Below are 15,666 nucleotides of genomic sequence, written 5' to 3' on the forward strand. Positions count from 1 at the left end.
GGCCTCCGTTTCCATGTTCACCATTAAGCGACGTCCCGGGGGTTGGGGAGAGCTGGCTGCTGGGGGCGGGCGGGGGGGCATGGCGTCTTGCTGACTTCCTACTCCAGTCCGCACGCTCTTTGCCCGCCCGGGGCCTGCTGCACGCGCGCCCTTCACCCCAGCCCCGTCCTAGAGGGTGTTCCTGCACCAGAGGACACAGTATGCTGGCGTTCTGAGGACAGGTAGCGCTGAGGAAGGGGGCGCCGGGATCCCGAGGCAGTGGAAGCCGTGTTAATTGTGGCTCATTTTCCCTTCGCTGATTGTGGGCCGAAGGATTGTGTGTCCTAGAGCAAGGGGCTGGGCCAGGGCCAGGCTTTCCTCCTCTGCCCGAGCCGGACAGGTCTGGCTGGTTAGTCTAGTGCCTGCTGGAGGGAGGGAGGCCAAGCAGGGCCCCAGGTCTGTGGCATCCGTGTTCTCCCCGGATGGATGGGGATCATGGAGAATGTTGGGGGGAACCACATCAGGGAAGCCCCGGCCCCCGACAGAGACATCTGGGCAGAAAGCCAGGGACCCAACCCTGCTGGAAGCAGGTACAGGCTGTCCTCTGGCTTTGTGCTCAGGACTATGTGCAGGCTTGTGCGGCCGAGAATGCATATGCTGGGTGTGTCTTTGTCTCTAGCTTTGTTTGGGTCTTCTGTGCTGCTTATGTATGAATGGGACTAAATTTGGAGGCAAAGGGTGAGAGCAGGGGACAAAGGGGAGGGCCCTTGAGTTCTCAAAGGGAGCAGGGGTATGGAAATAGCTTTGAGGGAAGGTTCCAGGCTGCTTGGGAAGACAGGAATGTTTAGGTAATTGTGGAGACTGCTCCCATAGGGTTAGGGTGTGATGGACGAGCCAGACGCTGTGGTCCTGTGGGCAAGATGTGAAAATGACTGGCAAGGACTTCTTTTCCTCCAGGGCTGTGTTGGGGTGACAGGAGGCTTGGCGATCATCTGAGGAAGTATAAATAGAGGCCTCCCTCGTGGCAGAGAGGATGTGAGGGCCCCGGGTGTTAGTGTGAGATCCCAGGTGTCCACCTTTGGCTCTCCCTTCTCAGCATCTGGCTTAGGGAGCTGCCAGCTTGTGTCTCCCCACTCCAAGTGCTGGGGTCAGGCCAGGCCAGCAGCTGGGCATGGCTTCCCCAGTTCCCGGGCAGGATGCCAGCTGGCTAAGTGAGGGGGAAGGCAGGAGGAGCCCTGGCGGCGACTGAAAGGACCTGCCACAGTCAGAGCCCATGGCCTAGAGCCTGCTCCCTTGTTAGTAGGAGGGGAGAGGAGGGAGTGGTTTGGCTGTGCTTCCCTTCTGACCCCTGACCTCCCATTCAGAACCCAAGCATCCCAGAGTACTCGAAACACTCTCTGTTTGCACCCAGTGAAGGGAGGCGAGGTTTGGAGGAGTTAATGCCCGAGTTCCTAGAGAGTGGGAATGGAAGAGGTGAGGAGGGCTGAGGCCCAGGGGCCGTAGAGGACGGGGAACCTAGAGGCTTAGGTTCTCTGGTGCTCTCTGCTCCAAAGATAAGGATGACATCCGGCTGCTGCCTTCAGCATTGGGTGTGAAGAAGAGAAAACGAGGACCCAAGAAGCAGAAGGAGAACAAGCCAGGAAAACCCCGAAAACGCAAGAAGCTTGTAAGTGTTCAGGACCCCTGTCTCCACGGCAAGGCTCAGCAGACCTCTTCGCAGGCACCCGCATTTTCTCCGGTCCCGGGCCCGATGATTATTGAGGGTGGAGGGTGGAGGATGAGGGGGCATCCGGAAGTTAGGGAGGTCTGACGCCCCCTCCCCCCTCTGGCTGGCCCGTAGGTGCTGGATCTGGGACCCTAACCTCAGTCACCACAACCCAGTAAAGAGCCCCCCGCCCCCGCTGTCCACGTGACTCACCTTAGCAGCAGTGAGCCCCCGTTGACAGGCTCTCAGAGCCTCGCAGCCCCATCTCCTTGATGGTTTGTTTAGTTCTGCGTGCCTCAGTTTCCTTGCCTGCAAAAAACAGCAGATGAAAATAGATGAGTTACTATGTCTAGAGCACCGTTGTGAAGATTAAAAGGGGTAATACATGTTACAGGCTAAGAATGGTTCCTGGCACATGGTAGGACTGAAGAAATGTTATTTTTATTTCTCTCCCTCAGGACAGTGAGGAGGAATTTGGCTCCGAGCGAGATGAGTACCGGGAGAAGTCAGAGAGCGGAGGCAGCGAATATGGAACCGGACCAGGTCGGAAACGGAGGCGGAAGCACAGAGAAAAAAAGGAGAAGAAGACAAAGCGGCGGAAAAAGGGGGAGGGAGACGGGGGGCAAAAGGTGAGTAGAATTAGGGAGTGGGGGGGACACATGAGTGTTGAAGACGGGCCTGGCGAGGGCGGGAGCATCCCAAGGCGGGGTGCTCATTGGAGAGGCTGTGGGTAGGGGAAGCTAGTGGGTAGAGAGGGAGGCATGTGGGGGCCCAGGATGAGGGCTGGAGAAGTGACGGCCTCCCCGAGTCCACCCCCTGCCCCCGAAAGCCCCCTGACACCGGTCTCTCGCAGCAGGTAGAACAGAAGTCGTCTGCAACTCTGCTTCTGACCTGGGGCCTGGAGGACGTGGAGCATGTGTTCTCCGAGGAGGATTACCACACACTCACCAACTACAAAGCCTTTAGCCAGTTCATGAGGTAGGACAGGCCAGCGGACACTTTACTTTGGGGTCGGGGGGGGATGGTGAACCCCTCTGGAATCGGATAAACGCTCAGACACTGCTTCCCAGAGAAGTGCACAGCACAGACCCGCCACGCTCGGCACGTAACTTCAGAGGATTCCTGGACACCTCAGGATTCGAGGACCCCGGTCGGGAACCCTTCACGAGGGGGCCGGGGGAGGGTCATAATGCCAGTGCTTGGTTCGAAACCTCTAGTGACAGAAGACGGTGAGGGCTGATGGTCCTCGCCGCTCCAACCATTCTGGCTCCCCCCGCATGACTTCTCTCTCAACTCAAGCCCAGAGAACATCAGTGTTGCCCAATTTCCTTTGCTCGGTTATCAAGTCCTCTCTGTCCCTGGCGTAGGACCCCGTGGTAACGGTTCACGCCCCGCTGGCCGCAGAGCCTGGGCTTCGGGGACTCCCCGAGTAGGGCGGACTGTGGCAGAGCTGCCTTTCGGGGATCAGGCATTTTAGAGAGCCGCGGGCCTGGTACTGTCTTGGGCACGTTACCTCTTTGCTTTTCAGTTTTTGAATCTGTAACATAGGCACGGTCATGGTGTGCCCCTCGTAGGGGTCTTGTGGGGATTTGCTGGGGTGAGGAGAGCCGGGTGCGCTCAAGGCCTGGCCTCCCTGCCCCCAGCGAGTGTTGCATACCTGGTACCTATCGTTGGTTCCCTGTCTCTCCTGCCTCACTGCTGAGGACCGTGCTCCTGTGAGCACCATGGTCGTCTTAAGTCCTCATGAGAGCTTAACACCCCGCCACAGAGCCTAACCCGCCTGGCCCGTCAGGCTCCACGTGCCGGGACCCTTCCTCAGGCCCCATGGAACTTACTAGAAAAATGCAGAGAATCCTAGCAACTTGCAGTATCATCGCGAAGATGAAATGAGACCTCGCTAACATTCGCAAAAGAATCTTACAAACAGTAAAAGATTCAAAGCATTTTTATCGACGTCTTTGTTCGTTTTATCCTTTTTTATCTGCTGCGCGTGTACGTTTTGTTTCTCTTTATACGTTTTCTTGTTTTTTATTGTCTTTTTCTGTCTTAAGTTTTGTATCTGTTTACCTTTAAAGCGACGTTCCTGATAGGACGTGTCCTTAGGGCCCAGGAGCGCGAGCACGTTCTCAGACTGAGCCGCTGAGGGACGTGGCAGTGTTCCCGGAGCAGCTGTGAAGGTCCCGCGTCTTCTGCTTCTGTATTTACAGGCCCCTGATTGCGAAGAAGAATCCTAAGATCCCGATGTCTAAGATGATGACCATCCTCGGGGCCAAGTGGAGAGAGTTCAGTGCCAACAACCCCTTCAAGGGGTCGGCAGCCGCTGTGGCGGCGGCGGCGGCCGCAGCGGCTGCGGCTGTGGCCGAGCAGGTGTCAGCTGCTGTGTCATCGGCCGCCCCCATAGCACCTTCCGGACCCCCCACCCTCCCACCACCTCCTTCTGCCGATACCCAGCCCCCACCCATCCGAAGAGCCAAAACCAAAGAGGGCAAAGGTGAGAAACCCTCTGCTTAGAACAACTGTCGCCCCGCCCTCCAAACCACACGTTCTCAAGTCGGAGTCTAGAACTTTTCTGTCTTCTCAGCACCGATTGTTGTAGGGGAAACGCTTTGCGGGAAGAGGTCTCGGGGAAGCCACAGCCCACAGGAGGGTCCAGAGGCCGCTGTGAGCTCTGTTATCCTGGGACGTCATGACGTCTACTTTCTCTGCCTCACCCCGCTCCTCATTCAGGTCCAGGCCATAAACGGCGGAGTAAGAGCCCCCGAGTGCCCGATGGACGCAAGAAGCTTCGGGGGAAGAAGATGGCACCGCTCAAAATCAAACTAGGGCTGCTGGGTGGCAAGAGGAAGAAGGGAGGCTCGGTGAGCGGCCCCTCCCCGTCTGCTAAGCGCCCGGGGGTGTCAGGGGCCAGGGGTCCAGACGCAGGGGTCCGTGCGGGACGCTGGAGCAGGAGCCGGAGGCCGGGGGCGGGAGCGGAACAAAGCCGGCCTCCCTGACCGCCACGGGGCTATGGGTAGTATGTTTTGCAGAGCGATGAGGGCCCTGAGCCAGAGGCCGAGGAGTCAGACCTGGACAGCGGCAGCGTCCACAGCGCCTCGGGCCGGCCTGATGGGCCTGTCCGCACCAAGAAGCTCAAGAGAGGCCGGCCAGGGAGGAAGAAGAGGAAGGGTAAGGGGTGCCAGCTGTGTGTGACCTTGTCCATCTGGCCTCCTCTCGTCCCTTCGGGGCCCCTCTTGTCTCCCCCTCTGACTGCTTCATTCGGCCCTTTCCTCTCCCATCATCCCCCTCTCTCTCTCTCTCTGTGCCCTTTGCCTCCGCTGGTGCGTATGACAGTCCTCGGCTGTCCCGCAGTGGCCGGGGAGGACGAGGCTGACGGCTATGAGACAGATCATCAGGATTACTGCGAGGTGTGCCAGCAGGGGGGGGAAATTATTCTGTGCGACACCTGCCCTCGTGCCTACCACCTCGTCTGCCTTGATCCTGAGCTGGACCGGGCTCCCGAGGGCAAATGGAGCTGCCCCCACTGCGTGAGTACTTGCCGTCCCCCGGGGACCCACCGTCCGCTTCCTGCCCCCAGACGCCTGGCTTTCTCAGTGGCCGGCGTGTGTGGGTCCAGGATCCTGGCCCCCCTCCCCCGTCCCTCTTTCCCCTCATCAACACGTTTGGAAGCAGTGGTGTCCCGTTCCTTCGTTCCCACCCGCCTCCTTGGCGCTTCTAGGAGCTAGTGTCCTGTCTCTGTCCCCGTCTCCCGGTCTCACTGCCGTCTCCTTCCTTCCATCTGTGTCTGTGTCTGGCCTTGGGCTCCCAGGAGAAGGAGGGGGTGCAGTGGGAGGCCAAGGAGGAGGAGGAGGAGTACGAAGAGGAGGGAGAGGACGAAGGGGAGAAGGAGGAGGAAGACGACCACATGGAGTACTGCCGCGTGTGCAAGGATGGGGGCGAGCTCCTGTGCTGCGACGCGTGCATCTCGTCCTACCACATTCACTGTCTGAACCCGCCCCTGCCCGACATCCCCAATGGGGAATGGCTGTGTCCCCGCTGCACGGTGAGTCGGCCCTTCCTGCCGCATTTCCTGGCAGCCCCCACTCTTCCCATCTCTGGGATCCCATCGTCCAGCTCCTCCTTCCCCTCCTGTCCCTTCCCTTGGCCTTTGACTCCCTCGTGGGACCCCCGTCCTCCTCGTCCTCTAACGATGGGCTCTTTTTGCCTGTTTCCTCCTCATGTGCGCCTGTCCCCAAGTGCCCCGTGCTCAAAGGCCGCGTGCAGAAGATCCTGCACTGGCGGTGGGGGGAGCCACCCGTGTCCGTGCCAGCCCCCCAGCAGGCTGACGGGAACCCCGATGCCCCGCCGCCCCGTCCTCTTCAAGGCCGATCGGAGCGAGAGTTCTTTGTCAAGTGGGTAGGACTGTCGTACTGGCACTGCTCCTGGGCCAAGGAGCTTCAGGTATGCGGCCCCTCCTTCCCCCTCTCTGTGACCCCCTCTGCTCTTCTCACTCACCCCTCTGGCTCTGCTGTTCCAGACCCTGTGCTCGCCTTCGCTTCCCACCTCCAGCCCTCACACCCTCCCTCCGTCCTTAGTCTCTGCAGGAGGTTGTCTCAGCCTCCAGTCCTCTCCGCCAGCCTCCCTTCGCTTTCTGCCCTCAATCTCTCCGTGTTCCCTGCTTCCTTTAGCCTGTTACGTGCTTTGCGTCTCTCCTGCCCACAGTCCCCCGTCCCTTCCGGTCCTCTTCGGATGCTGGGACCGTCTCGTTCCCCTCCCTCTGTGCCCCGCCAGTTGGAGATCTTCCACTTGGTGATGTACCGGAACTACCAGCGGAAGAACGACATGGACGAGCCCCCACCCCTGGACTATGGCTCGGGCGAGGACGACGGGAAGAGCGACAAGCGCAAGGTGAAGGACCCGCACTACGCGGAGATGGAGGAGAAGTACTATCGCTTTGGCATCAAGCCCGAGTGGATGACCGTGCACCGCATCATCAACCACAGGTGAGCTCCGGCCGCGGCTCGGCTGCCAGGGCCCGGCCCGCGTGAGGCTGCGTCCACGGCCGGGACCTGCTCCGCCTGCGGGACGCCGGCCACTCGCCAGCCCTCAGGGCGTCTCCCCAGTGGGGGCGGAGAGAAACCAGGCGGAGCGGCTGGCCTGCGTGACCCCTTCACCCCCGCCTCTGATCTGATGACTCGCGAGTGGGTATCGGGCCGTGAAGGCCGACGTGAGAAACACGGTTCAGCCAGGCCGGTGTCTGTCATACTTCTTTCTTCGTGGTACTGGTTACCACCGAACGTTCTTCTGCATGCGTGTGCTCGCCTGGTATGTCGCTGCCTTCCGCAGTCGAACGTGAGCTCCGTGGGCACGGGGTCCATGGTCTTGTTTATGCATCACTGCATCAGCACCGCCTGGAACAGGCCTTGCACCCAACGGGTGTTTAGTTAAGACTGATTGGATGAAGCCAGGGATGTTTTCTGATCGTTGATTTTTAAGCAGGGGTCTTGGAAAGGGTAGGGCAGTACTTCAGCCATCCTAAGTTCCCTCCCAGGGGCCCCCCATTGTGGATTGGGTGGCAAAAACTACCTGTTTGCGGATAATCGCATTTATGACGATTTTTTCGGTCTTGTGGTCCACGTTATTTTTCTCCCCCTGCTCCTTCTCTTGGTTTTCTGCCATGCAGTGTGGATAAAAAGGGGAATTACCACTATCTAGTGAAATGGAGGGACTTGCCCTATGACCAGTCCACGTGGGAGGAGGACGAAATGAACATCCCCGAGTACGAAGACCACAAGCAGAGCTACTGGAGACACCGGTGAGGGGCCAAGCCATGGGGGGAGGGAGTCTGAGGACGGGGGCGCAAAAGCCACCCTTCCAGGGTAAGAAGAGGTCCAGTAGCAACAGACCCACCCTGGAATGGAGGGCAGTGGCAGCCGGCGCTAGGTTGTCTGGGGCGGGACTGGTAAAGAGGCTGTGTGAGGGACAGACGTCCGGTCCAGCCGGAGTCACGGGGAAAGGGGATGCTGAGGACTGGCGAGGGTGGACTCTGCAGGTGAAAATCAAGGGGTGAAGGTAAAGAGGCTGGGAGGAAGGAAACATGAGAAAATCAAGTTTAAGGGAGCGGGAGGTGGTTCTGGAACGGGTTCAGGAGAGAGCGAGATCCCGAGGAGCAGGCCTCACTCAGACCCGCTCTTTTCCCAGAGAACTGATTATGGGGGAGGACCCTGCCCAGCCCCGCAAGTATAAGAAGAAGAAGAAGGAGCTGCAGGGAGACGGGCCCCCCAGTTCTCCTACTAACGATGTGAGTCCTTCCTCTCAATCTCTCTCCCGTTTCTAGAACCGTGGCAGATTGCCCAGGGGCTACTGACAGGACTTCCCTGAGTTTCAGCACCCTCCCTGAACAGTGTCCAGCCTTGCCCCAAGCGTGGCTAGGAACTCTGGCTAAACGGCCAGAGAGCAGCTCAAAGCAGCAGCACCCAGCCTCCACCCCCCCCCAGCTCCCTTCCTCATGCCGCTGCTGCTGCGTCTGGCTTTAAGCAGTGAGGGGGAGAGACTGAAGCTCAGGCCTCCTGGAGGGAACCGTGATCCAACTTGATCTCAGTGCCAGCAAGGGGGCGGAGGAGCCCTGACCGTCCCCTTCAGCTTTCTGACTTCTTGACTCCGCAGCCTACAGTGAAATACGAGACCCAGCCACGGTTTATCACGGCCACCGGGGGCACACTGCACATGTACCAGCTAGAGGGCTTGAACTGGCTGCGCTTCTCGTGGGCCCAGGGCACCGACACCATCCTGGCTGACGAGATGGGGCTGGGCAAGACCATCCAGACCATCGTGTTTCTCTACTCGCTCTATAAGGAGGTGCTGGATGCGGGGGCCCCTGAGGGACTGGGGAAGGCAGGAGTGGATGGAGGCTGAGGGCGTGGGAGGAGTGCAGGGGGCAGGGCGGCAGCCAGAGGACTGGGGCGACTGCCTCAAGCCCCGACTAACGGTCCCCCCCAAACCTCGACTCCCAGGGCCACACAAAGGGTCCCTTCCTGGTGAGTGCCCCCCTCTCTACCATCATTAACTGGGAGCGGGAGTTCCAGATGTGGGCACCCAAGTTCTACGTGGTGACGTACACGGGTGACAAGGACAGCCGGGCCATCATCCGTGAGAACGAGTTTTCCTTCGAAGACAACGCCATCAAAGGTGGCAAGAAAGCTTTTAAGATGAAGGTAGGCCCCTCGACTTCGTCTTCTTGGAGACCCCCAGATCTGTTGTTTCGTTGCCCCCCACTGGGATTTCAGTTCCTTTGTTCCCCTCTGAGTTTTCTCCTCCCCGCGCCTGCCCCACCCCTGCCTTCCTGTCCTGGAAATGTACACTTCTGTCTGTAATGGACTTGGGGTAGAGGTTGGGGGCCAGGTCCAGTCATCCCCATGTGGACCCCACGTAGCAGGGTGGGGTGTGTGACCCCCTTGGCAGTCGCAGTCGGGATGGCGGGTCTGGGTAAAGAACGGGGTGGAAGTCTGGGTTCCCGGGGGTCGGGCGGCAGCCTCGCCTACAGTGGCTGTGTTGGCAGAGGGAGGCCCAGGTGAAGTTCCACGTTCTCCTAACATCGTATGAGCTGATCACCATCGATCAGGCGGCACTCGGCTCCATCCGCTGGGCCTGCCTCGTGGTGGATGAAGCCCATCGGCTCAAGAATAACCAGTCCAAGGTGAGTGAGAGGCCCACACCTCCGAGTCTGGCCGTACTTCTAAGATGGCAGGTTCTGGACTTTCCCCAAGCTGGAACGGGGAGGAGTCCAGGTTGGGGGAGAGAGAGGACTGGAGATTCGGGGCCGCTAGTCCCAAAGGGAACGGGAAAAGGCAGGCACTGTGGCCCAGCCACTTGCCACTAATGGGCCCGTTCTCCTGCGTCTCCTTGCCCCATGTTCTAGTTTTTCAGGGTCCTCAATGGCTACAAGATAGATCATAAGTTGCTGCTGACCGGAACTCCGTTGCAGAATAACCTGGAGGAGCTCTTCCACCTGCTAAACTTCCTCACCCCAGAGAGGTTTAAGTAAGGGACCCACCAGGGTGGCCTGCGGAGGTGCGACGTGGAGGGGCTGAGGACGGCAGCGGGCGGAGGCTTCCTCTAAGTGAAGAAGGGAGCCCGAGGCCAGGGCCAGAGAACCCGGTGGCCTGTTCAGTTCCTTGTCTCCTTCTGGCTACTAGCAATCTGGAGGGCTTCCTGGAGGAGTTTGCTGACATATCCAAAGAAGACCAGATTAAGAAACTGCATGATTTGCTAGGGCCGCACATGCTGCGGAGGCTGAAGGCCGACGTCTTCAAGAACATGCCGGCTAAGACGGAGCTCATCGTGCGGGTGGAGCTGAGCCCCATGCAGAAGTGAGACAAGAGCTGGGCCGCCGGAATGGGGGGCCGCGGGTGGGGGGCAGCCTCCTCACTGCTCCCTTTGTCCTGTCTCTTCCGCGCCCCCGCCCTGGTCTCCAGGAAGTACTACAAGTACATCCTGACTCGGAACTTCGAGGCCTTGAACTCGCGAGGTGGTGGGAATCAGGTGTCACTGCTGAACATCATGATGGATCTTAAGAAGTGCTGCAACCACCCCTACCTCTTCCCCGTGGCTGCTATGGTGACGCATGGGCTGGGGGCTGCCCACATGCCGCTGTCTGAGAATGGGGTCAGGGTGGGGGGGGGTGCCGAGGCAGGCCCGGAGCTGGGCGGCGGGCGGGGGGGCCAGGCGCGGGGTTGCCCAGGGGAGTGGGACGTGAAAGGGGCGGAGGCTGGATGTGGGCTCCCTGACCCCGCCTCCTTTCTGCGCCTTTCTTGGCAGGAGTCCCCCAAACTCCCCAGTGGGGCCTACGAGGGCGGGGCACTGATTAAGGCGTCCGGCAAGCTCATGCTTCTGCAGAAGATTCTGCGCAAGCTGAAAGAGCAAGGACACAGAGTGCTCATCTTCTCGCAGGTGACCCGCGTGTGGCCAGCGCCGCCCCCAGGCCGGTCCCCCACCTGGCTGCCATGGCTGCCTTGCCGTGAGGGGCGGGGAGCTGGTACTCCTGGGAGGTCCTGGTCCAGCGGCCTTCATCTTGGCCCCTGAGCCCTGTTCTTAGCCGCAGGCCAATTTCCGGAAGCCAAATGGGGAGCAAGGGAGGGTGAGCTCGTGTCCCCTCAGGGTCGTCCCCTCAGGGTCGTCTCCAGGACCAGTGGTGTTTCTTAACCGGGGGAGAGGAGACGAGAGCACAGAGCTCTTGGAAATCTGATGGAAGCAGTGGGTCTGCCCTGTACAGATTTTCAGAGCCTCCGTAGATGTCCCTGAAACCTTCTCGTGGGTCTCAGCGGGGAATCTCTGCCTTAGGAGAAGTGGTGCGAAAAGTTAAGCGAGTGTGCCAAGAATGTGGGGCCAGGAGGGGCTGGGGCAGGGGAGCAGCGCCAGGGAGTGGGCGCCAGGGCCCGCGTCACGGCCGAGGCGGGCGGCGGCGGTAAGGGATGGTCAGGACACACCAGGCCTGGCCCGCTGCCTTGTCATTCCCGACTCCGTCCTTCTGTCCCACTGTAGATGACCAAGATGTTGGACCTGCTAGAGGACTTTTTAGACTACGAAGGGTACAAGTACGAGCGCATTGACGGCGGCATCACGGGCGCCCTGAGGCAGGAGGCCATCGATCGGTTCAACGGTGAGGGGGAGCGTGCAAGGCCCGAGCCACCTGTGCCTAGGTCCCCGACACAGAGGGTATTTGCCACCTGGCTGCCGAGTTGGCCTCGTGGTGTGCGTCCAGGGGGTGGCTGGGAGTCGGCTGCCCAGCACAGCTGCTGAATCTGGCTCTCCCCTCCTAGCTCCCGGGGCCCAGCAGTTCTGCTTCCTGCTGTCCACCCGCGCCGGGGGCCTGGGCATCAATCTGGCCACTGCCGACACGGTCATCATCTTCGATTCTGACTGGAACCCCCATAACGACATCCAGGTGGGAGCTCACTTCCTGGAGCCCCCACCCCCATTAGCAGGGAGACATGAGTTCACGGTGGAGGGGGTCGTGGCTTTCCAGGGGCAGAGGACCCTTCCTTGCCGGCATCCTCTCCCCAGCACGTGGGCCCCATCTCCAAGCTACTGCCCTGGCCCATACTCACTTCCGCCTCCTGCCCCCGCAGGCCTTCAGTCGCGCTCATCGCATCGGCCAGGCCAACAAGGTGATGATTTACCGGTTTGTGACTCGCGCGTCCGTGGAAGAGCGAATCACACAAGTGGCCAAGAGGAAGATGATGCTGACACACTTGGTGGTCCGGCCCGGGCTGGGCTCCAAGGCGGGCTCCATGTCCAAGCAGGAGCTGGATGACATCCTCAAATTCGGCACCGAGGAGCTGTTCAAGGATGAGAACGAGGGTGAGAACCTTCCCCACAGCTTCCTGAGGGCAGGGCCCTGCTCTCCCGGGTACCCTTGTCCTCGGGAGCCCCCAAAGAGAAACTCTCCCGTGCGGCGCATGGAGGAAGGGTGGCCTTTTCTCTTCCGAGGAGGCTTGGAAGCCAGAACAGGTCTCCGCGAACTCCCTGGGGAAGGGCCTTCTCCCCCCAGCACTCCCATGAGAAGGAAGCAAAGTCAAGGCTTTCCGTGACCTTCCTCAAGTTCCGGCGGAGGCTCTAGTTGGAACTCAGAGTCCCTCTTGTTCCCTCTTTCCACCAGGGGAGAACAAGGAGGAGGACAGCAGTGTGATTCACTACGACAACGAGGCCATCGCTCGGCTGTTGGACCGGAACCAGGATGCGACGGAGGACACGGATGTGCAGAACATGAACGAGTATCTCAGCTCCTTCAAGGTGGCCCAGTACGTGGTGCGGGAGGAAGACAAGGTGAGAGGCCGGGGGCCAGCCGTCTATCCCGGGCCACCCCTACAGGGTGGTGTCCGTAGGCTTGAAGAATCCGCCCCCCTTCGCTCTCATTTTTCATCTGAGCTCTGACCAAGGCAAAACAGCTTCTTGGTCTGAGGGGTGAGACCAGACTTTGGGGAGAACCTGGGCGGAGAAAGTACCGACACACACAGAGGGTGCCTGTCAGAGCGGGAGGGGCACGGAGGGTGCTAGAGGACAGGTTCAGGGGAGACGTGGGAGCAGAGAGGAGAAGCTCGTTGCGGGTAAGAGACAAGGAAGACGTGCGGCGTCCAGAGAGCCGAGCTGAGGAGGCCGGGCGACAGGACAGTAGGGCTGCAGTCGCGGTGCGAGCGCTGGGCAGCGGCGAGGGAGGCCACGAGCGTGCGTTGTGCTGCCCTGCAGATCGAGGAGATCGAACGCGAGATCATCAAGCAGGAGGAGAACGTGGACCCCGACTACTGGGAGAAGCTGCTGAGGCACCACTACGAGCAGCAGCAGGAGGACCTGGCCCGCAACCTGGGCAAGGGCAAGCGCGTGCGCAAGCAGGTCAACTACAACGACGCCGCTCAGGAGGACCAAGGTGAGGACCGCCCGAGGGAGGGACCGGGAGGGGAGGCGTGCCGACAAGCCTAGAGGCCAGGGGCTTGTCGAGGGAGAGAGGGAGGCCTCGGGGTCAGGGTCTCTGCCGCTGAAGGGCCAGGAGGTTAGGAAGGGTCTGTGGGAGCCGCCTGGAGGCCGGGTGGGCTTGCAGGTGGTCTCAGCCAGCTGGTGGCCACAGAGGGCCCGCGGGACACCTAGGGTCCTCGCCTGGTGTGGGGCAGTGCCCGGGGACCGGCTGTGTGGCGAGTGGACCCCGTTCACTCGGAGGGTATGTGGCCCCGGAGCCCGACAGCATCTGAGGGGGGCCTCCAGGCAGAAAGGGCCCCCGCGCGGGCTAACACGGAGCCGTCCCTGACCGCAGCGCCCTCTCCCCACAGATAACCAGTCCGAATACTCCGTGGGATCAGAGGAGGAAGATGAGGACTTTGATGAGCGTCCAGAAGGTGGCACCTGTTTCCCTGATTTCCTGCCGTAGCCCTTCCCAGTTCACTCTGATGTCCTTTAAGTCCCGTTTTTCTACAAATTAGTTTTTCTGTCGATTAAGTAGAGGTCCCAGATAAAAAGGATGAAATGTCCATAATTTCTCCACTGTTAAAATTGGGAGTGTGGAATCATACAGGCTGAGATGCCTAGAAGAAAAATCGAGAGAGTTTACAGTTTACGTTCGCCCTGGTGGTCTGGCTACTAGTTCTTTAACGGGAACCGTTTCTTCTAGACCTGCTCCGCGCGTAGATGGAAAACGCTTGAAAGGAAATTAGAAGTGCCTCAGACGTGACCCAGGCCTCCCCTGGGTACTGCGTCTTGGGGTGTGGAGGCGGACTGAGGGGTGGAGGAGGTGGGGGCTCTCCCCTAACCAGGCCACCCCCCCCACCCAGGGCGGCGACAGTCAAAGAGGCAGCTTCGGAACGAGAAGGATAAGCCACTCCCTCCACTGCTGGCTCGAGTTGGGGGCAACATTGAGGTGGGAGCTGGCCTCAGGCCCCGCGTGTCCCCTCGGGTGGGGCCTTGAGGCCGAGTCACTGAGGGGGGTCCCGACAGTGAGACCCCCCCCCAACATTGATAGCCCACACCCTCCCCTCTGGCCCCCAGGTGCTGGGATTCAACACCCGGCAGCGGAAGGCCTTCCTCAACGCCGTGATGCGCTGGGGGATGCCCCCCCAGGACGCCTTCACCACCCAGTGGCTGGTGCGGGACCTGAGGGGCAAGACGGAGAAGGAGTTCAAGTGAGCGCGGGTGCCCCGGGCCCAGCCGGCTGGAAGGGTGGGAGCTCGGGCATTCATGTCTTCTGCTCGGCTGCCACATGATGTGACCCTTACTCAACTGACCACCACGCTCCCGGCCACGCGGCATTATGTGGCATTTTCCGGCTCGGTTTCCTGGGGCGTGGGCTCAGCTGCCCCACCCCCCCTCAGCCGAGCCTAGAGCACAGAGGCCTGGCTTCCCCCCCAACGGGAGAGGCGCTTGAGACGGGCACCTTCTCCCAGGGTGTCCTCGCCTCACATTTACTGGCAAGGGAGCTGGTGGACAGGATGACGAGCTGACTGATGGGGCCTAGGAATGAAGAACCAAGGCCAAGGAGACCGGGGAGAGACGGGGGCAGAGGCGGGGGTGGGATGTAGAGGGCCGCTCGTGGTGAGGTTGGGAGGCCCCGGGCAGCGTAGGGTTCGGGGCCTCAGTAAGCCCTGTGCCCCCCTCACCACCTCGCCTCCCCCGTGAGGCCCTCCTAACCTGCACCGCCCCCCCCCCCCCCCCCCCCCCCCCCCCGCCCTCCCNNCCCCCCCCCCCCCCCCCCCGCGCTTCTCAGGGCCTATGTGTCTCTGTTCATGCGCCATCTCTGTGAGCCTGGGGCGGACGGCTCGGAAACCTTTGCTGACGGCGTCCCTCGGGAGGGCCTGAGTCGCCAGCAAGTGCTGACCCGAATTGGAGTCATGTCTCTAGTCAAGAAGAAGGTACCGGTCTGTCCTTCACCCAGCGTCTAGCTGGCCACCCAAGCCCTGTCCCCCCTGCCTGGTATCCCCGAGTTCTGGATTCAGGCTGGCTTAGAGCTTCCTGTGTGTCCAGTGCTTGCAGCTGACCCGTCCCTACGCTTCCCTGCCCCTCTCTGTGCCTGCAGCTGACCCGTCCCTATGTCCCCCTGCCCCTCTCAGTGCCTGTAGCTGACCAGTTCCTACACCCCTAGTCCTTCTCTGTGCCTGCAGCTAACCCATCTCTACGCCACCCCTGCTCCTCTCAGTGGCTGCAGCTGACCCGTCTCTACGCCCCCCTGCCCCTCTCTGTGCCTGCAGCTATCCAGTTTCTACACTCCCCCGCCGCTCTCAGTCCCTGCAGTTGACCCATCCCTACACCCCTAGCCCTTCTCTGTGCCTGCAGCTGACCCATCCCTGTGCCCCCCCTGCCTCTCTCAGTACCTGCAGCTGACCTGTCCCTCCCACCCCCTCCCCCCTCAGTGCCTACAGCTGACCCAGCCCTACCACCCTTTGCCCCTCCCAGTGCCTACAGCTGACGTGTCCCTATGCTCCCTTTTTTTTTTTTTTTTTTTTTTTTTTTTTCCCCCCACCCCCCCC

The 15,666-nt window shown here is 60.7% G+C and overlaps 1 protein-coding gene and 1 non-coding gene across 2 annotated transcripts in view; both read left to right on the plus strand.

Annotated features, from left to right (window-relative positions):
- The first annotated feature begins 305 nt into the window (after positions 1-305).
- Positions 306-15,666, plus strand: part of CHD3 (chromodomain helicase DNA binding protein 3) — a 21,360-nt gene continuing 5,999 nt past the window's right edge. The window contains exons 1-29 of the mRNA XM_034647273.1: positions 306-569; positions 1,533-1,645; positions 2,143-2,313; positions 2,541-2,662; positions 3,892-4,175; positions 4,412-4,542; positions 4,699-4,849; positions 5,033-5,208; positions 5,490-5,723; positions 5,918-6,121; positions 6,452-6,663; positions 7,344-7,475; positions 7,862-7,961; positions 8,327-8,518; positions 8,674-8,874; positions 9,219-9,356; positions 9,579-9,700; positions 9,856-10,029; positions 10,135-10,276; positions 10,478-10,609; positions 11,201-11,318; positions 11,479-11,603; positions 11,788-12,019; positions 12,318-12,484; positions 12,905-13,082; positions 13,480-13,545; positions 13,978-14,063; positions 14,192-14,325; positions 14,907-15,080. Coding sequence (XP_034503164.1) covers positions 482-569; positions 1,533-1,645; positions 2,143-2,313; positions 2,541-2,662; positions 3,892-4,175; positions 4,412-4,542; positions 4,699-4,849; positions 5,033-5,208; positions 5,490-5,723; positions 5,918-6,121; positions 6,452-6,663; positions 7,344-7,475; positions 7,862-7,961; positions 8,327-8,518; positions 8,674-8,874; positions 9,219-9,356; positions 9,579-9,700; positions 9,856-10,029; positions 10,135-10,276; positions 10,478-10,609; positions 11,201-11,318; positions 11,479-11,603; positions 11,788-12,019; positions 12,318-12,484; positions 12,905-13,082; positions 13,480-13,545; positions 13,978-14,063; positions 14,192-14,325; positions 14,907-15,080 — 4,499 coding nt within the window. The 5' untranslated portion in view covers positions 306-481. The remainder of the gene's footprint in view (positions 570-1,532; positions 1,646-2,142; positions 2,314-2,540; positions 2,663-3,891; positions 4,176-4,411; positions 4,543-4,698; positions 4,850-5,032; positions 5,209-5,489; positions 5,724-5,917; positions 6,122-6,451; positions 6,664-7,343; positions 7,476-7,861; positions 7,962-8,326; positions 8,519-8,673; positions 8,875-9,218; positions 9,357-9,578; positions 9,701-9,855; positions 10,030-10,134; positions 10,277-10,477; positions 10,610-11,200; positions 11,319-11,478; positions 11,604-11,787; positions 12,020-12,317; positions 12,485-12,904; positions 13,083-13,479; positions 13,546-13,977; positions 14,064-14,191; positions 14,326-14,906; positions 15,081-15,666) is intronic.
- On the plus strand, positions 14,467-14,606 carry LOC117797062. Its single transcript, XR_004621870.1, has one exon.

The sequence above is a fragment of the Ailuropoda melanoleuca genome, chromosome 17 (genome assembly GCF_002007445.2).
Source record: "Ailuropoda melanoleuca isolate Jingjing chromosome 17, ASM200744v2, whole genome shotgun sequence".
Lineage (NCBI taxonomy): Eukaryota > Metazoa > Chordata > Mammalia > Carnivora > Ursidae > Ailuropoda > Ailuropoda melanoleuca.